Source organism: Ursus arctos, unplaced genomic scaffold (assembly GCF_023065955.2).
Source record: "Ursus arctos isolate Adak ecotype North America unplaced genomic scaffold, UrsArc2.0 scaffold_8, whole genome shotgun sequence".
In the NCBI taxonomy this organism is placed as follows: domain Eukaryota; kingdom Metazoa; phylum Chordata; class Mammalia; order Carnivora; family Ursidae; genus Ursus; species Ursus arctos.
Window position 1 is genome coordinate 69,822,434 of NW_026623100.1, and position 20,345 is coordinate 69,842,778.

The 20,345-nt window shown below is 46.4% G+C and overlaps 1 protein-coding gene across 1 annotated transcript in view; it reads left to right on the forward strand.

The window, feature by feature from the left end:
* Positions 1-5,561: 5,561 nt before the first annotated feature.
* The window catches only part of APOB (apolipoprotein B), a 38,430-nt gene continuing 23,646 nt past the window's right edge, over positions 5,562-20,345 (forward strand). Inside the window, exons 1-15 of the mRNA XM_026519577.3 lie at positions 5,562-5,788; positions 6,050-6,088; positions 7,269-7,384; positions 8,446-8,591; positions 10,728-10,881; positions 11,730-11,885; positions 13,399-13,523; positions 14,220-14,305; positions 15,416-15,635; positions 16,416-16,643; positions 16,864-16,981; positions 17,087-17,233; positions 17,929-18,140; positions 18,404-18,641; positions 19,207-19,383. Coding sequence (XP_026375362.2) covers positions 5,728-5,788; positions 6,050-6,088; positions 7,269-7,384; positions 8,446-8,591; positions 10,728-10,881; positions 11,730-11,885; positions 13,399-13,523; positions 14,220-14,305; positions 15,416-15,635; positions 16,416-16,643; positions 16,864-16,981; positions 17,087-17,233; positions 17,929-18,140; positions 18,404-18,641; positions 19,207-19,383 — 2,223 coding nt within the window. The 5' untranslated portion in view covers positions 5,562-5,727. The remainder of the gene's footprint in view (positions 5,789-6,049; positions 6,089-7,268; positions 7,385-8,445; positions 8,592-10,727; positions 10,882-11,729; positions 11,886-13,398; positions 13,524-14,219; positions 14,306-15,415; positions 15,636-16,415; positions 16,644-16,863; positions 16,982-17,086; positions 17,234-17,928; positions 18,141-18,403; positions 18,642-19,206; positions 19,384-20,345) is intronic.

Sequence of the window (20,345 nt, forward strand, 5' to 3'; positions counted from 1 at the left end):
GTACTTCAAAAACACCCATCAAAAAAGTGAAAAGAATCCACAGAAAGAGGAAATATCTGGAAATCCTATATCTGATAAGAGACTCATATTCAGAATATATAAAGAACCCATGCAACTTAATACCACAAAGTCGAAACAACTCAATTAAAAAGTTCAAAACCATGAGAGTCTGGACTCTGGGAAACAAACTGAGGGTTACAGAATGGAGGGGATGGGGGGATGGGGTAACCATGTCTATGGGGTAACCAATGTCTATGATGGGCATTAAGGAGGGTACTTAATGTGATGAGCACAGGTGTATCTAAGCTAAGGTATATCTAAGAGAGCTTATCTGAAGTCAAGGCAAAGACAAAGACTAAAGTTAGCCATGAGGAAGAGCTCCCTGAGAGTTCCCCAGTATCCCCAGGAAGGCACGCCCTCTCCTTATCTGGAAATCCGTTTAAAATGAGTGGATTATTCTATTTCTTAGATGTAAGAATGCGAGTCTTCGTGGAGGTAGGTGGCCTCCCAGAAAACCCATCCTTCTCAATGATTCCAAATCCTCAGCCCCAGCCCCTAACCACCATGAGATTGGAGCCCAGTGTGACTCATAAATTGTTTTTTTGAGTTGCAAAGTCTTCATAGAATCAAATTAGAGCTGTGGTGGGCCTAGGAGGTCTCCTAGTCCAGTCCACTCATTGCACGGGTGAGGGACGGACACTCAGAGTTTTGGAGACCGTCCTATGATGATGTTTCATAGCAGCAATTCTCTCTCATACAGATTCAAATGCACCACACATTCTAAATTAAGACTGAGGGTTGCTGGGGGGGGGGAGGTGAATGGGGTGACTGAGTGATGGGCATTAAGGAGGGCACATGATGTAATGAGCACTGGGTGTTATATGCAAAGGATGAATAACTGAACTCTACCTCTGAAACTAATGATACAGTGTCTGTTAACTGAATTTAAATATTATAAAATAAAAAAAAAAATACAGACGCACGCAGACAGCACCTAGGAATAAAAATGAAGTGAGTGCATAAAAAATACCTGTCTTGGAAGTACCATCTCACATTATAATCACAGGGAGTATACCCTCGCTTCTTACTCTCTGCCCAGCCTAATAAGAGGTGTTGGTGAGCAAGAGGAACCAGCGATACAAAGGTGATAACCACACACAATTCTTGTCCTCACTTATCTCTCTGGCTGGCAAGGTAACACGTAAATGCATGAAATATTAAATCATATTTCCAGAGAAAATATAAGTTCAGGGCAATAGTAGAAGGTTTGTATGAAGTCTCTTCATGACCGGTTGTTCTAAAACGAAACTGAGAAGATACCAGGGTCAGAAGCCCTGAGGTCCAGCTGGGCTGGACCCAGAGAAAGGTTCCTTGAAGTAGGTGGGGCCGCAGCCTGCCCTGGAAGGTAAATGGATAAGATGTGTATCATCAGGGAAGTGGTACTTGACACGCACGGAACCTCACGGCACATGGAGCAGTGCTGACTTCTGAGGTCCCTCCCCTTGTAAGAACCGCTGCTCCACATTCTGACCTTATCTCTTGGATAGCAGACAAAGGGAGCAGAAAATCTCTTTTTTGCTTCCTCACAGGAAGTTAATCATCTATCAGTAATGCCTTCATTTGATTGGCAAGGGCCCTCCCCATTATCTTCCACCTAGACCATCCACCAAAATGCATGCCCCATTTTTTTCTTGACATTTCTCATTTGTGCGTGTGTGTGTGCATGGGGTGTGTGTGTGTGTGTGGTGTGTGTCTGCATGGTATGTGTGCACATACATGTACAGACCACACTGGGCCTGCATGCTTCCATCTACAATTCTTGAGGTTTCCTTTCCAGCTTCTGGGCATCCTTTGCAATTACAATCCAGTCATAGGCAGAAAAGAGATAGGCTAATTAGTCATCATCAGTACTGGTCCCTATTTGCCAGGTGAGATATTTGAACAGCATAGCTGGGGATCATTTGTATCAGATTGTAATTCTTTGTTTTATGTCACTGAGAAGATTTATCTGGCATCATGGTCACTGTACATAAATATCCTGGAAGCAATGGGGTATAAATGAATGGCACAGACCCATCCATGAGTATGCAGCAAATTACGTACTGAACATCTATATCAGGATGTGAACTGCACTGACCTCAAAGTATGAGGCTTCTGAGGGGTCTTTAATAACGTCCATAGTTCCCTGAACTTGGCCAGGACCCTTCTGGTCACCTGCAGATACCACAAAGCAGAGTTTCACTTCTAGAGACTGTAACTGGAATATTCAACGTTATCTAATTCCTTGAAATGCCACTGGTCAGGTGGCTTTCTAATGGGGACCCAGAGCTCTGTATGTACTTGGACTGGTGGTTCACCTAATGGGCGCTTGGCGTCCAGGAGCTGCTAAATCGCAGCCACTGGCTGGGATTCCCCTTCATGACACCAGAATGCATCTCTGCTAGAGTCACTAGTCCGCCTGCTGTCGGAAGGCCCCCATGTGCCTCAGAAAGGGCAGTGATTTCAAATACTCAGACATGTAAGGAATCATCAAGAGACAAACAGATACTCTGGACTCTGGGAAACAAACTGAGGGTTACAGAAGGGGGTGAGGGGATGGGGTACCCGGGGGATGGGTATTAAGGAGGGCACGTATTGTGATGAGCACTGGGTGTTATACGCAACTAATGAATCACTGAACACTACATCAAAAACTAATAGAGTACTCTATGTTGGCAAACTGAACAAAATAAAAAAGAGAGAGAGAGACAAACGGACAGGTATGCATAGCCCTGGATGCCCTGTTCTGCTTCTGCTTTTCCTCAACCCTGATTACCTATTTTTGTTCTATTAATCTCTGCTTCTGTATACAGCAGGGTTAACTAGTTCAATAGGTATGCTACAAAGATATTTCCGCTCTGGGGCACCTGGGTAGCGCAGTCGTTAGGTGTCTGCCTTCGGCTCAGGGTGTGATCCTGGAGTTCTGGGATGGAGTCCGACATCGGGCTCCTCCGCTGGGAGACTGCTTCTTCCTCTCTCACTCCCCTGCTGTGTTCCCTCTCTCGCTGGCTGTCTCTCTGTCACATAAATAAATAAAATCTTTTTAAAAAAAAAAGATATTTCCGCTCTGATACACACATAATAAGTTACTTTTCTTCTTTCTTTCTTTCTTTCTTTCTTTTTTTTTTTGGCCAGGTATCATGCTATCAGTGCAATTATTTACATAATTGTTTCATTTAATTGTCACGAAAATAGCTAGGAAGAAGTTAGATATTTTTAATCTTATTTTAAGGATGACTACACAGAGGCTTAGGAGGATAGAGTCACTTGCTCAAGGTTACAAACTTCCCAAGAAAGCCAGGACTCAATCTCTGGTGTTCCTGAGTCTAATACTCACACTGGTTTCCTTTACATCAGCTGACCTCTCTGGACCAGTTTTCTGTTCAATGAGTAGCTTAACCATAAGATTTCCTGAATCTTAATTCTATTTGATGTCTCTATGGAAACTAGCCAATATCCGTTGAAACTTAGAACTTGTTTTGAAGAGGGAACTGAGAAATGTTTTTACTCAAAGGAAAGGGATGAAGGGTGATACCTGTGGTCACAAATAATGCTGTGTTTTCAAATAGCTTTTGACAAAAGGTGAGGTGAGAAGATTTGTAATTTAAGAAGTCTAGGTATTAATCCTCATAGTATTGCTGTGATCGTACTCAGGTCAACTCAACGATTCAACATTTGCTCCATAGGGCTGGTGTCCAGGACCCTGTCAGAGGACGGAGCCCAGCACACAGTGACTCTCCAGAGGAAATGAGGGAAACAGGGAAGCTGACCCCCATGTTTCCAAGTCTTGGGCTTTCTCCTTTAGAGACGGTGCCAGCTCAGAAGCATCCAAACCCCCTGCAAGTTTTCCCTACATCTGACTTATCAGATTCAGTTTTGATTCCCCAATCACAAGAATTATGTTCCCTTTTGACACAGACGATGGTACAGAGACATCATTCTTCATCTCTGTTTGGTTCTTCCCACCTAAATTTTTCACCCATTCCCTTTAAAGTGAATATGCGTTTCCCGAAATACGGTGAACAGCAGCTCCTCCTGTGGAAAGTCGGTCATAAAATCGTTCTAATAAAATGCTCAGAGAAGTGGGGCCTGGGGGCGGATACTTTTTCCAGACCTCCCACAATTCAGTGGTGCAGGGACCGCCAGCCTAGCAACGGCATTAAGACAACGTGGATGTGAAGCAGCCGGTCGCCGCAGGGAGTGCAGCTGCCCAAGGAGCTCCTGGCTAAAGACAACCGTTCACGAATGAGGAGAAATGTGGAAACGAGTGCCAGGAACAAGGTAAACCTTATAGTGGGCGTCTCCACTGAGAGCACAGAAGGAACCCTTCTGGAACCCTCCTTCTCACCACCAGGAGACTGAAACACTTCACAGGTAGTTTATTCCATCTGGATACAGAAGCAACAACTTGTGACAAGAAAGCGCTGGCCAGTGCAACAGGCCACTGTGTTTCTGGTAGTCACCTGCCCCGTCCCCACCCCCTCACCCCACCCCACCCCCGTCATCGCTCAGGGCTCCTCCAGCCCTTACACCCCACCCTCTTTAGCGCTCCTGACATCCTACCTTCAGCGCCCACCAGCAATGCCCTATCTATGCATCTGTATCGCCAAGCGGACTGGAGGTGCCTGTGGACAGGCCAGTCTCGGCTGTCGGTCCATCGCATCTACCACCCTTGAGCACAGCGCTGGGTCAGTAAAGTCGGTGCAGCTGAAATATCTATGCTGCACGGGATTCCCTGCAGCTGGGACATTACTGCGCCTTGACAAATGTCTCCTGTGGGAAGAGGGGAGGATTTGTGGAGGAAGGTCTGGGGTGTTTGGGAGGAACAAGCCGTATTCATCCACCACTCGGCTTCTCCTCACTGGCCTACCCATCCCTGGAGGAAACCCAGGAGCTAGTGCATTCAGGGAAAAGCCTCCTCTCTCCAGTTTCCCAAGAAGATTGGGGGGGGGGCACCTCACTGGGGTTTCTTGAAGATTTGGACACTTGGACTCTTGCTGGGACTAGGTCCCTCGGGACACCCGGTCAGTCATTCGCCAGGTCTCCTTCGCCTTTCCCTCTGCTCCCTCCTGGTGGGCTGAATCCCAGACAGTTGACCTCCAGCCACAGGTGCAGATCAAGATTAGGGGCACCCTGCCACCCCAAAGTCCACTAAAGCGGAACAGAACGGAAAATGTCTCAACCAAGAGGCTGTTAAGGACTGGTTCTGGAAATCGCTACCAAGTCAGAGCAGGGAGTAGGGGTGGGTTTTGTCCAGGTGCCTGGTCATCTGAAGGCACCGCTGGGTCGGGGCAGGCGCCAAGCCCCCCCACCCCACCCCCGGACCCCAGGGCCCCATTCTAAGCAGGCCAGAGGAGAGAGGCCCGCCTAGGCCCTGGCTGGGTCTGGGGTCAGCCCCTTTGCCGGCCCCTCCTCGAGCTCAGAGGCTACAGGAGCCAGGTGTGCAAAAGCAAACAGGCCCCGCTGCCCTTTGGACGTTTTGCAACTCGCCAGGCGCGCTCTCTAAGCCGGGGCGCTGCGGCCTGGGCGGGCGGCCTGGTATAAATAGGGCGCGGACGCCGGCCGCGCATTCTGTCCTCGGTGCCGGGCGGCTGCCTGCAGGTGCCCGTCCCTGAGGAGCCAGCTAGCCCGCCAGCCAGCCAGCCGGCCGACACGAGGCGCCGCGAGGGAGCCGCCCGCCCCGTCGGCATGGGCCCTCCGAGGCCCGCGCTGCTGCTGCTGCTACTGGCGGTCGCGGGCGCCTGGGCGCGTGAGTGGCGAGGGCCGGCCTGCGGGCCGCTGGGGCCTGGGTTCCGGGGTGGGGGGGGCGGGGAAGGAGGCCAGGGGAGCCCGGCCGGCGGTGGCTCGTCCACGCACAGCACGCAGGGCGGGGACAGCTCAGGCTGGGGAGGGGGTTCGCTCCTCTAAAAGCGCAAAGACCCCTGCGGTGCCCCTCCGCGGGAGACCCGGGGCCCCATCGGAAGACGGAAGACGCGAGAAACCCACCGCTGTCTTTGTCCTTTCCTTACAGAAGAGGAGGTGCCGGAAAATGTCAGCCCCAGCTGCCCAAGTAAGGCGTTTCCCCAGCGGGCCGGGAAGGGCGCCCCCAACCCCCAGCCCCTCCTTCTGCACCTCGGCTCACTAAGATGCTGCGATGCTATGCTGGGTGTGCACTACTCTGAGCCCCAAGAAGCCAGTGCCTTGAGACTCAGGGGTCTCAACTCACTTCCGCCTGCATTTCTATTCTGTCTCAAGAGCTTGGCCTGGGGGTAGGGACTGTTGCTCTGTTGACCCATGGACACTTTAAAGAGACAGCCCATCACCATCTGCTTATCAGTGGCTAATCATTGATTCGAAGCACATGAGGGTGAGGAAATGCTGACTTTAACCTTTGTGGAGAAATCCAGACCCCACTCCTTCATATTTACCTGACCTCCGGGGGTCAAGGGAGCTGGCCTCGCGGTGGTACCCAGTGTACTCCTCGGAGCCGGAGGCTGGCTTCCGGTGGGGCAGCACTGCCATCTTGTGGCCATCTGGCATCATTGCCCCTGTGTTCCTGCCCCAAATGTTCTTTTTCTCAAATTGTTCAGCAAATTCCTCTCAAGCACAGTAGGAAACTCCAGATTCTTTCTTGGAGTTTTCTTAAGACAGTCATATATCCCTAAAACGTAATGAACTTTGCCTCAGGGGTTTGGTAGAACCAAAAAAAAGCCAGAGAATTGTGGCATTTTCAAGCTGAAAAGACATTAAAGATATTTGCTTTGTGCTGCCGACTCTTAATTCACCAGTCTCTCCTATAGACTTTCTGAGCCCCATTGTTTAACACTCCCCTCCTTGCACCTCAGATAATACATTCAAAAAATACTGGCAAATTTAAACATTATCCTCATCAAAACATGGTCTCAAATCTGTAAAGGGAGGGGCACCTGGGTGGCGCAGTCGTTAAGCATCTGCCTTCGGCTCAGGGAGTGATCCCGGTGCTCTGGCCTCCGCTATGAGCCTGCTTCTTCCTCTCCCACTCCCCCTGCTTGTGTTCCCTCTCTTGCTGGCTGTCTCTATCAAATAAATAAATAAAAAATCTTTTAAAAAAATCCGTAAAGGGAAATTAAGTATAATGCAAAGTCAATTAAAAATAATTTGAGTTTAATTACCATTTTTTATGATCTTTGCCACTACCCCTCTCTTCCCAGAATAGACTATCCTTGGGGGAGTTTTCTGCTATGTAGCTGACCTATTTCTCCCCATTTTAGAAGATGGAACTCGCTTCAAACACCTCAGGAAATACATATACAACTATGAGGCTGAGAGTTCCACTGGTGTCGCTGGGGATTCTTTCTCAAGAAGCGCCACCAGGATCAACTGCAAGGTATGAGGGGACAGCAAGAGCCACTGGAGGAACCCGGGGCTCCCGTCCTTGCAGACCCAGCTCATGCCAGGACTGCCGTAATCACAAAGTGAGGGACTGTCCCTAGGTTTGAAAGTCAGCCACTCTGCTGAGTTTTCTGCCACAAAAAATTTTGCAAACCAGATTTGTTTTTCCGTTAGCTTCTAAGATGTAACTGGAATACATGATCTAGAATATCAGCATTGGGATGGTGGATTTAACGAAAGAAGCCCAGTGGGTAAGCCAAGGGAGGTGGGCATCTCAGGAAAGCGTTCTGGAGTGCAGTTTTTATACTCTGAGCCAAACAGAATCTTTGCTTAAGTCAAACAGAAAAAAGAAAAATTTAAACATGTAGTTTGTTCTCAAAACTTTATCTATTGCTGAGATGATTGTACTCACATCCGTGTTGATATGGAATGAATCTAAGTGCCACTGTTGGGGGCCATGTGGGAAAGAGAAGTCAAGATGGAAAACTGACCTCTTTCTAGGGCCCCATAGTCTGTGTTGTCAAATAGGGTAGCCATTGGCCACATGTGGCTGTTTCCATGGAATAAAACTTAAAATTCACTTTCTTAGTCATACCAGCCACATTTCAAGTGGCCAGAAGCTCTCCTATCAGACAGGGTAAATGTAGAGCATTTCAATCATTGCAGAAAGTTAAGGAAGGAAGGAAGGAAGGAAGGAAGGAAGGAAGGAAGGAAGGAAGGAACGAACGTTAGTTCTTGAACAGTGTTAGGTAACCGTTAGGGATCTCCGTAAACTCCAGCAATACATGAAGCTCCGAATAGACCCCAAGAGATACAAATAGTTGGGTTGCTTGGTTTCTTTGGTGACATTAAGGACACGTTTGCATTGAAACCAATGACGGCCTTCCTCCTGCCTCCTGTGGTTCTTCCTCTAGCCCTTAGACTGCATTCCCTCTAACCAGTGGTCCCCAACAGTATTTCCCTTGGTGTCCTGATTGGAGAGTAAGCTCTGGGCTGGGAAGGGTCTCATGTTCTTGATGGAGAGTCTTCATGTGCTGCTTACTACCCTCTTCTCAGGTTGAGCTGGAGGTCCCCCAACTCTGTAGCTTCATCCTCAGGACAAGCCAGTGCACGCTGAAGGAGGGGTATAGCTTCAACCCCAACAGCAGGCCCTCACTGCACAAGAGCAAGAACTCTGAGGAGTTTGCTGCTGCCATGTCCAAGTAAGGCGTGGGCCTGTCTGAACTTCTGAGCTCTGGGATTCACTGGCTGTAGTGTGCATGTGTGTGCACGTGTGTATATGCATGTGTGCGTGTGTGTGCACGTGCGTGCAAAGGCGCATGTGTGTGCACGCACGTGTGTGTATATGTGTGTGCATGCATATGTGGGTGTCTGTGTGTGTGTGTCCAGGGAGGGATGAATGCATGCATTTATATGAGGCCTGTGTGTGAGGATAAGTATTTTATTCTGTATTCACCGTGGATTGGGGAATTGCTAAATTGTCACAAAAATGAAAAAGAGGAAAGCATTATTTACCCTCCCCTAGTGAAGGGCCCCTAATTATCATTTAAATGTGTTTCTAAAAACTCCCAGGCTTTAAAACTCCTTGAGACAATAAAGGTGAGATGGTTTATTTAAACAAGTGAATTCTTGTTTAAAGAATTAAATGAGACTAGTAGCCCGTGGTCTTCAGGGAGGGTCCAGCAGGACTTGGTGTAGTGCAGGGTCTGTTCAGAGGAGGGCAGCAAGTCCCAGCCTCAGGGAGTCCAGGAAATGCCAAGTCCCCACCCAGAGCCAGTGTTCTGCCTGTGCACAGTGACCAGGCCATCCTGGTATTTGCAGCTGGCCTGTCTTCTGCCCGATCAGTGTCTGTATTGCACCTGTTGTAAATATTTTGAACATCACCCCTGCCTCAAATCCAAATCATGGTTGGTAGTGTCCTAAGTGTGTGCAAACACAGGCAGTGATAGGTTTGTTCATCTGGGAGCATCAGAAACTCTCCTCCCATCTTTCAATTTGTTAAACATTAAACCTGAAAGCCAGTCCTTTCTCTGCGCAGTAAGTCTTTTGATGTTTCTGTCTCTCGCCAGTATTTTATCTGAGACCTAAATGTGGATGAGCAGCCAAGATGCAGTGACAGGAGGGACAGGAGTTACTTTTGGGGCTTTACCTTTCTCCAAACAAAAAGTCCTCCTGCTCCTGACCACCACAGGCTTTCCAAGCCTGCATTGCAGTGTCTGGAACTTCCTGCAGGGGTGTAGAGCTGTAGGAGACATGCCTGGTCTCCTTCTCCTCCTCTGACTTAACTAGCGCAGGTGCGGCCCTGAATTTCCAAAAGGAAGTCCCCAAAGGGAAGTCCCTAAGATCATAGTTGAAACAGGCTTCAGACATGGTCTCAAACCATATTAAAGAGTGATTACCCAACAAACGTATGAAAAGAAGTTTAAATTCACTGGTAGTCTGGAAGCGTAATTAATGTAACAACAATATATTTATCACATTATGCCCATACGATGACAAAAATTTAAAACAGCCAAGTGCCTGTTGCTGGCAGGCCTCTGAGGAAAAATGTACCTGTAGCATTGCTGGTGGAAATGAGAGCCGATAGTATCTATTATAATTAAAAATACTTACTGCCTTTGACACAGCAATTTCAAAATGCTGGGACTCTAGCCCATGAAAAGAAAAGCAGTAATGTGTGAAGATATATACATAAGGGTGTTTATTTCAGTGTTGTTCCTGTGGGGAAAAAAAAATCCAGAAAGAAAGTGAATCCCATCAAATAGGGGAATGTCTGAAGCAATTGCATATAACCATAAAATGAGAAAGTTCTTTAGCTTTTTAAAAAGTCTGCTGGAGCTATACCAAATAAGCCAAAGGATTTCTGTGGAGTGTAATTGAGAAAAGCAAGATAGAAAACAAAAAAAAGATGTGGAAAACACAATGTCGTCTGTATAAAACAAGCAATGAAAAAGTCTTTATGTGCAAATGTTCCCACCTCCGCACGTCTAGATGGGATTGCCTGAGTGTGGAGATAGAAATGGAAAACCCAGTGGGTTGTTCTGTGAGGAACATGACAGCAGAGCCTGGTGTGGGTAGAAAACAGAGTGGGGATGCATGAGGCAAGCAAAACAGGTAGAGAAGTAAAAGAATGCCAAAATCATACACATATTTGTATACATATACATATGTATACACATATATGTACGTTTATATAGACACATATATGTACGTTTATAAAGAAAAGATGGGGGGGAAAAACAGTAGGTAAAAAGGAGGCTGCAGAGCTACCCAGCTTACATGCAACAAGCTCACAGCGGAGAAAGGACACGCCTGTGACCTCACTCTCTCTGCAACAGGTACGAGCTCAGGCTGGCCATTCCTGAAGGGAAGCAGGTTTCACTTTACCCAGAGAAGGAAGAGCCTAAACATATCCTGAACATCAAGAGAGGTATCATTTCTGCCCTCCTGGTTCCCCCGGAGACAGAAGAGGCTAAACAAGTGTTGTTTCTGGTGAGAATTCAGAAAGTTGATAACACTGGCCCTTTGAACTCACCTTCGCATATTTGAGCTGGGTCCCACTGTGTATATAAAGTGGATTATTGACTTAGCTACATGGCTAGTTACAGGAGGCTCTGAACTGGTGTGAAGTGCCAGTACCCAAGGCTCTCCCTGTCCCCTGAGCTCACTGATGGAGCTTCTGGAGCAGGTTAGCCTAATTTTAAAGCAGTATTTGAGGAGTCCTGACCACCCTACTCTTTTGTTTGATTTTTTTTGTATCCCACGAGGTATAACATGGTAAAGCTGGTGTGTATTTTAAACACGGAAAATAATTGAATCTGTTGCCAGCCTCTCTCAAGAATTTCAAGTTTTGATCTGAGAGAGAATTCAATTTACTGGAGTCCCATGAACATTTCTGAGCCCTTACTGTGTTCTAAGTTCTATACTCTACTACACTTGGAGAATACAGAGATGCGTCCTGAAGAAACCTTTCCTCAGAGTTCTCGGGATCTGGGGAGAGAACCAAGACACACTGAACACAAGGCAGACTGGAATCCATACTGTAAATGAGCAATAGAGAAAATCCTCTGAGAGCACAGAATACAGAGTCAGAGTCGCCTGGGTCCTAGGAGGCCAGGCTGGTGTGCCTCAGAACCAGAACCACCGTTAATGGGCCTTCTCACTCCACCTCTGGCCAGCCAGGCAGCAGCAATGCCCATCCTCTGCCTAGGAGGAAGAAAGTCCCTTCCCAGCCCGTGTTGCTCCTGCCTTTTCTCCCAGGCTCCTGTCCCAGCCCCTCTAAAGCACCCAAGGCTGTTTTCCCACATTGAATACACCTGTTGTATCTTCTCCTTCCATAGGATACTGTGTATGGAAATTGTTCCAGTGACTTAACTGTTGAAACAAAGGAGGCAAATGTGGCAACAGGAATATCCATTGAAAGGGACCTGGAGAACTGTGATCACTTCAAGCCCATTAGCACAGGAGTTAGCCCACTTGCTTTGATCAAAGGCATGGTAAGTTTCACATCCACATTGCTCCTTGTACTGAGCACTGTCCTCTTGGTTATTAAAATTCTGGAATGTTAGAGCTGGTAGGGATTTTAGGGAAGAACCAACCTAGCCTCGTCTTCATCTAGACTATAACAGGAAACTGAGGACTGGACCAGGAAAGGACTGCCCAAGGCCGCATGGCCTGTTATTAATTGAGCCAAGACTAGAATCAGGTTCCTGACTCCCTGGTCCAGAGCTCTGTCCTTCTTGCTATCATTCTGTTGCTGGCACCAAACCTTCCACCATCACTGGAAAGTAAAGACTGTCCACCCCTGAAACAGTTCTGGGGCTCAATGGAGGACAGCAAAGCCATCTACTGCTCTTTCCTGTAAGAGGGCTGGATGTTGCCAGTTCCAGGTATCCGACCTCTGAAGAAGTCCCAAGACCTGTGTTCTGCTCTCCTCTCCCTCAATCCCATGAAGTGACATTACCAAGAGCATTTCAGTGTCCTGTCCTTTCATCCCATGCATGACCCTGATCAATGCCTGGCCTCTCTGCCTCCTGCCTAGGCCAGCCCTTTAGTATTAGCCTTTTCTCCTGTCACCTCAACAGGGATCATGTAACACCATATTACCAGAGCTCGCCCAATGCCTTGTCATCTTCTGGGGCATGAATCACAGCTTATCTCAATAAACAGGAAGGACTTGAGTAATCACTGCCATGTTTGGCAATGTTCCTGTTCATTGTCCTTGAGGCCGAAAATATGGTATCTGACGACCACAAGGGTCATAATCAGAAGAGGCCAAGGCACAGCTTATGTGTCTTTTCTGAGCACTTGCTGTGTGCTCAGCCCCACTCTGGGCACCACTGGGGGTCAGAGACAGTGGCAGATAAACCATGGACCTTCCCCTTGTACTTACAGTCTAATCGAGGAGCAAGGTTCCTACACATGCCAATAAAGGACAATAAATGGCATACTTGATAAAGTTATACACTGAGCAGTGCAAACAAGCAATCCTAGCCTGACCAGGAAGGAGAAAACACTATTCACATATTTCATTGGACAAAGCTGGTAGTAGATCTGCTTAGAAGGAATGGTGGGTGAGCATCCATCAGTCTAGCCTTAAAGATTTATGGAGATTGTGGAACATGAACCTGAAAGATACAAAGGATGTGAGAGTGGAAGAGAGACATAAGGACAGACTTCTAGGCAAAGAAAACTTAAGAAGCAATATAAAGTGTCAATGTGTGGGGGATGGGTATACGTACAATACCAGGTTATACACACTTTGTGCAGGATGAGAGGTCCATTGGGGTGGAATAAGAAGAGTCTACAGCTTGACTCAGCTTTGGGTATGCTGAGTTATTGCATCCCTTTGTCTAAATGTCAAGTGCCAAGTTCCCTTCTTTAACTGAGCTTATCTAGTGATGCAGAACTGCCATCTCCCATCTTCCTTGAAGGAAAATGCCCATGGCCGAAGGATCAGGTTCAAGCCCCAGGAACTGATCAAAGTGCTTTTTCCAATCTCATTTACAGCTCCACCCCTTTTCAACTCTGATTAGCAGTAACCAGTCCTGCCAGTACACTCTGGACCCCAAGAATAAGCATGTGTCAGAAGCCATCTGCAAGGAACAACACGTGCTCCTGCCTTTCTCCACCAAGTAGGTCACCTTCGGTACCCTGATTCATCATTTATGGGGTTGATGTGAGATGAATGCTTCTCAATGCCCTGTTCTAGGCAAGGCTGTGCCTGGAGGAGGCCATGAGGAGGTACAAAGCAGAGCCCATCCCTTTCTCCATTTTCAAGCTAACAGACAATTCAGCAGGAAAATCTTAGGCATACAAAACAATTTGAGATCAGCAAAAGATATCTGAGACCCTGACTTTAAGGGTTATGGATGAGGAAAAGCCAGGGATCATCGCAGGCTGCCCTGGTTAAAAAGGCTTTATGGAAGATTTGGGGTTGGGACCAGAGACTTGTATATCCCAATCCATTTTGAAACCTGATCCATCAACTAGTGTTTACTGATTAATTGTTCTATCCTTGGCATTGTGCTGAGGGAGATACATGGGAATTTCAAGGCACAGTGTTAGGCCCTACCCTCTGGGCACTCCAGACTGGTGAAAGGTGTAAGGTACAGATAGATGTCCCTCTGATGGAAAGACAGCTAGCATGACCAGGAGGAGGTGGAAAGGGTATTCACTGGCAGGGAAGGAGGTTAAGGAGGCTGGATTTAATGGTTTGAAAGGTAGGCAGGATTTGGGTAGAAGTGGAGAAGGAAGCATTCAACGTGAAAAGAATAGTACACTCTAGGGAGATGGCCATCCATGACATAATGTGCTTCCCTTGTCACCAGGGGTAAGCATGCGATGATGGCACAAGTTACACAGACTTTGAAACTTGAAGACACACCTAAGATCAACAGCCGCTTCTTTGATGAAGGTAAGATTTTATATGCACATAGTTGCCAGGGCTGGGAAATTTGCCCAAGACACACCATGTATCATGGCTAGGAAATGTCTGCTGTCCGACGAGTCAAGTGGGCTTTGATGCTCTGTCTATGGGCTGCTCTAGTGAGAAAGCACGTCCCTTTCAAAATGTCAAGTGCCAGTGGGATAAAGGAAAAGGAGAAGTGTCCCAAAGCTACCTAGGTTTTTGTAAATAGGAAATTGGCCTCCTAAGTCTACCTTTGGTACATCTGACAACCTTATACACCCTATAATAGGCCTGGGACCTGGACAAGGTGGGGGAAGTGGGAGAGGCCCTTTGGGGTCAGGAATCAGTCTTTAGAGCAGGAAGAAATCTTAACGATCTCTATTCCAGACCTAACCCTGCGTTTGTCTTATATTTAAATCTGTCTTATGCATTCCCTCATTTTTCTCAGCAACCTGTGATGTCAGGTGGTAGCCATGTGTGCTTTTATACCCATTCTACAGAGGGGAAAATGACACACAGAGAGGCTTGTGATATATCCAAGGTCTGAATATTGGAAGTAGTGCAAAATCAACCCTCGGGTCTATTCTAAGCCAGGACTCTTTCCATTGTACCACATTTCCCCCATTACTCCCCCACATTTCCCACATTAACCCCTGTCCTGCATAGGTCAGAGCAGAGTGATGGAAGAGACACAGAAGGGTCTTCCCCCCATAAGCTGTTATAGATCCCATTGGAAAAAACGGCAGGCGAGCATTAATGGGTCTAGCCTCAGCCATGGCCGTGTCAGTGGCAACCCTTCTTCTAGTTCCTTCCAGCAAAGAAGTAATCTGATATCAGATTCAAACAGCCTGTTCAGAGAGGTCTTAGGCAAGGTGAGTTGCTCATCTCTGGGTCTCAGTTCCCTTATCTTTAAATTGAGGAATAACAGCAAACCCGTAAGGATAGTGTGATGACTCAGTAAAAACACTGAAGTCAGGTACATAACAGGCGTTGAGTATAGGATAGCTTTCTTTCCTTCTTTGCTGACACCTCCCTAATTTCCAGTTTTCAGTAGACCCGGGGGGTGGTTGAAAGGTAGAGGTAAGCAAGAATCCCTTTGACACTTTTCCCCTCCAGGTACCGAGGAGGTGGGTCTCGCCTTTGAGAGCACCAAATCCGCATCAGCTCCAAAGCAGGCCGAGGCCATCGTGAAGACTATCCAGGAGCTTCAAACATTACATGTCTCTGAGAAGAATGCCCAGAGAGCTAACCTCTTCAATAAGCTGGTCACTGAGCTGAGGAGTCTCAACAATGAGGCATTCACATCCCTCTTGCCAAAGCTGGTCGAGGTGTCCAGGTATTTCTTGAATGGTTGCAACTATATCTTTTGTCTGACCTATGGTAGGTGGCTGAACTTTCAAACCTTGCCCAAGCAGAAAATTTCAGAGGCCACTGAAGTATCAATCTAGTTATTCCACTAGTATATCAGTTAATGTTTGCCGGATAGAGAAATATCAACTAATATGCTTAGAGTTCCATGGGCCACACACACACACACACACACACACACACACACACACACACACACTGTGTTCAAGACAGATATGCATTTGTGTGTCAAAATGGGAGGGAGGAAATATTTCCCACATTTTGCTGGGTATCTTCTAATTCTTCTTCCTATTGTGAGTACCTTGAAAAGTTTGAGAGAAAAAGAAGTCTGTGTCCTCTAGAAGCCTAGGCTAGTGGAGAGAGAACTCAGGCAAACAAAGTGATACTGTGATTTCTCTATACTTCAAGGCACTGGCTCTAACTGCTGGGAAGGTTAGAGGAGGGACTAAGGACCAGTGTTTGCCTGGCATGGTCTATGTTCTGAACAAAGGACAGTGGTAACAGTCCTCTTTTGGTGATAAATCTAGAGTCCTTTTGGACTTTCCTCTGTGGTGCTTCTCCAGTGGACAGTGCTTGTAGGGAAGGCTTCCCTGTTCCAGGGATCTGAGTTGGATTTTGAAAGATGGTCAGATTTGCAGAATGAACACAAGAAATCAGGGCACTCCTATCAGAGGGAGCACCATGGGCCAAGGATATGGGAGCTGCTTGAAGGTGATCTGTGTAACATTTTCTGCTCTTTCCTTCCCAGCCCCATCACCTTGCAAGCCTTGATTCAGTGTGGACAGCCCCAGTGTTACACTCACATCCTGCAGTGGCTGAGAAGTGAGAAGGCCAATCCCCTCCTGATAGATGTTGTGACGTACCTGGCGGCCCTGATGCCAGAGCCCTCAGCTGAGAGGCTGCGAGAGATCTTCAGCACAGCAAAGGAGCAGCAGAGCCGGGCCACTTTATATGCTCTGAGTCACGTGGTCAACAAGTGAGTTTCACTTTGGTTCTCCTTGTAGGAGCTGAGGAAGAACCCACATCTCTGTACTAAGATTATACCACACCCACCACTTTCAGACCCTCCTGCGTACTCATTTTTTCCACTAGCCATTTTGAGAGCAAAGACTTTGAAATAAGAAATCTTCACACACAAGTTTGTGTTTTAAAGTAAACTTAGCTTTACTTGCTGAGTCCTAACTCTTATTCTGTAGCTATCATAAGGCAAACCCTGTGGTGACCCAGGACCTGTTGGATATTGCTGATTACCTGTTGGAACAGATTCGTGATGACTGCACTGGGAACAAAGATCACACCTACTTGATTCTGAGGGTACTTTCAGTCTTTTGTAAGATATGCATTGTTTCAGAAGCATTTTCCTGGACACCCCCACTTCTCCTTCTGCACCTGATTTGCCCTTGTTTCTTTTCCATGCAGGTCATTGGGAATATTGGCAGAACCATGGAGACAGTAACCCCAAGACTCACATCTTCAATCCTGAAATGTATCAAAAGTACAGAGCCATCCCTACTGATTCAGAAGGCTGCCATCCAGGCCCTGCGAAAAATGGAACTTAAAGATGAGGTGAAGTCCACAGAGGAAGTCTGAATGTAAAAAGTTTATTCAGATTAACAAGGACTTGGAGTGAGATTCTAAATCTCATCATTCTACCACTTTCTAATTGCCATTTTCAACAAGCCTATTGACTATCTAGCAGTATGTGGACAAGAGAGAAATACTGGGCCATGCTGCTACTCCAGCCTCAGAATATGAGCTTTTAGCTATATGCTGTCGCCCTACCAGACCAACCATCACTCTCATCTTAGGAAAACATGCCTGATTTCCCCAGTCTTCCCAAACTGGGATAGTCAACCTGGCCCTCTCTTGGGTGCAAATGACTCCAGAGCTTTGGAAAATGCCTTATTTATTCACCCCAAACTCTCACTATCCCTTCCCCCCTTCATCCCCACATTGAAATAATTTATGTTAAAACAAGTTTATTTTCACTTAGAGTAGCAGATCTTCCTCAAGTCACAACTTGAGTATGTTAATGCAGTTGAATGTAACATGCATCTGATAAGAGTCTTCTGAGACGCTTTCTTGAGCTGGTTGTTCTGAGGGGCAATGGTGAGAAGATACTGTACCAGCATTTGAAAAGCTTTCAGAAAGAAATTTGACTTGCCTGTAGTAAACCACCAGCAGACCACACCAGCGTTTGCCAGGCATGCTCTGTATTCTGACCAAAGGACAGTGGTAACAGTCTCCTTTTTTGGCTACAGGTCCGGGAAGTCCTTCTTCAGGTTTTCCTCAGTGATGCCTCTCCAGGGGATAAGCGACTGGCTGCCTATCTCATGCTGATGAGGGACCCTTCCCAGTCAGATATGAAACAAATCATCCAGCTTCTCCCATGGGAACAGAATGAGCAAGTGAAGAACTTTGTGGCTTCCCACATCGCCAACATCTTAAACTCAGAAGAATTGCATATCAAAAAGTAAGTAAGCCCCCATCTGCCACAAAGGGCAAAGAGTAACCCTCCGCCCACATTCCTAAAGGCCACTGCCTGCCCTGTATGGAGTATTCTTCCTTCTGGGTAACATGCACGCAAAAATGCAGCAGACCTGAGCCAAGCTCTTGAGCAAATGAAATCCAGATCATTTGATAGCAGTTGGCAATCCATATTTCCTTGGGGTGAGAGAGACAGTGGATTCATGACATGACATGTAAGCTTAAAATATACTCCTTCTTTCCATCTAGCTTGAAAAAGTTAGTGGAAGAAGCTCTGAAAGGATCTCAACTCCCAACCATCCTGGACTTCTCAAAATTTTCCCGGAACTATCACCTTTCCAAATCTGTTTCCCTTCCATCGCTTGACCCCATCTCAGCCAAAATCGAGGGAAATCTTATATTTGATCCAAATAATTACCTTCCTAAAGAAAGCATGCTGAAAACAACCCTCAATGTCTTTGGATTTGCTCCAGCGGACCTCTTTGAGGTATGTGTAAGAGTAAGAAGAGGCTCAGGTCCTCTCTCCCGTTCTGTACAACACCATAAATAGAGAGTCAAGGGAGCCGTGAGCCAGCCTGGAGAGGAGCTACAATCGGGTAGCTCGTTCCTACCATCAGTTTGAGGGCTTCTTCATTCCCTCCTCCCTCGCCCTCCTGCCTTCTAGCTAAAGGTCACCTGAAGCATGACTCTGTGGTATTAATGGAAATGTAGATGTCTCAGAAAAGCCCTTAGAACCAAAATCCTACAAAACGCATGGGTTGTGGAATCAGACTGATCTGGTTCAAACCCCAAATTCATTCCCAATCTGAATCTCTTGCTTAATTGTTTATCCTCTCTGACCTTAGCCTCTTCTGGAAAAGGACAAAAAATAAGTTCTGCCTTTCAAGATTCTAGTAAGATTTAAATAAGACCACTCTTGTGGTGGCTAAGCTCAAGTCCTACCCCATAGTATTCATTAAATACTTAATTAAATGGACAGAAATAGAGCAATTGAAGGCTGACATACAACAAAGAAACCTGATGGCATTTTCTTGCCTGATTTTCTTTCTCAGATTGGTTTGGAAGGGAAAGGTTTTGAGCCAACATTGGAAGCTCTTTTTGGAAAGCAAGGATTTTTCCCAGACAGTGTCAATAAGGCTTTGTACTGGGTTGATGACCAAGTTCCTGATCATGTCTCCAAGGTCTTGGTCGACCACTTCGGCTACACCAAAGATGATAAACGTGAGCAGGTATGTTTTTATTAAGAAAAGCTTTGGATTTCAGTGCAAAAACATTTTTCTCCAAGCGTAGAAGTCATCAAGGAGCTATCTAGCTGAAGTGACAATTATGGCTATTATTAACCAGTCCTGTAAGGGTAAAGACTAGTGTCCTCTGCAGTTATAAGCCTCCTGGAGATTGAATGTGCCCAGGAACCAGATTCATTAGAGGCACTCTTCCATAATGATTAACAGTGTAAACTCTGGGGCATGGGTTTGAATTCTGACCTTACGATCTTCAAACCGCACACCTGGGAAAGCTGCCTGATACTCTGTTTCTACATCCCCCAGGTGCTAATAATCCATACCTCACTGGGTTGTTTAAAGACTACATGAAATAAAGTATGTAAAATGCTAAGCAGAGTGCCTCACTGGTACATTGTTCAATAAGCAGATATTATTGTAATTTTGAATTCATATTTTCATTATTAACTGCTTTCTTTGGCTCTTACTCATATAGTGGGTAACCCCAGTTAAGGAGTAAAAAATAGATTGTATAATCTGGAGCTTCTTATTCTTTAATTTTTTGCTACTCCAAGTGTGATTCAGTCATTGGCTCACATCAGAGTTTGTTAGAAATGCAGGTTCTGAGGTCCCACTGGGATCTACTGCGTCAGAACCTGCATCTTAATGATATTCCCTAGGTGACCTGTATGTACATTTCAGTTTGAAAAGCAGGGAAATAATTTACTCCTAGATGCTCACAGATGGCCCCACCTCCACCTTCTAATTTACACACCTCCACGTGAGGCTGAGGGTCTTTGCTCTGTTTGGGTCTGCCAATCACTCTTCTTTCACATGTTTAAGCATCAGCCTATGGAGTTCTTCTCATCTCTAAGAACTTGTCTAGGATAGGGTGTTTTTCAAGCTTTTGGCCAATTTATATAGCAGCTTCATTTTCTCAAGAAACCTCTAGTATTCATCCCTCATCAAAT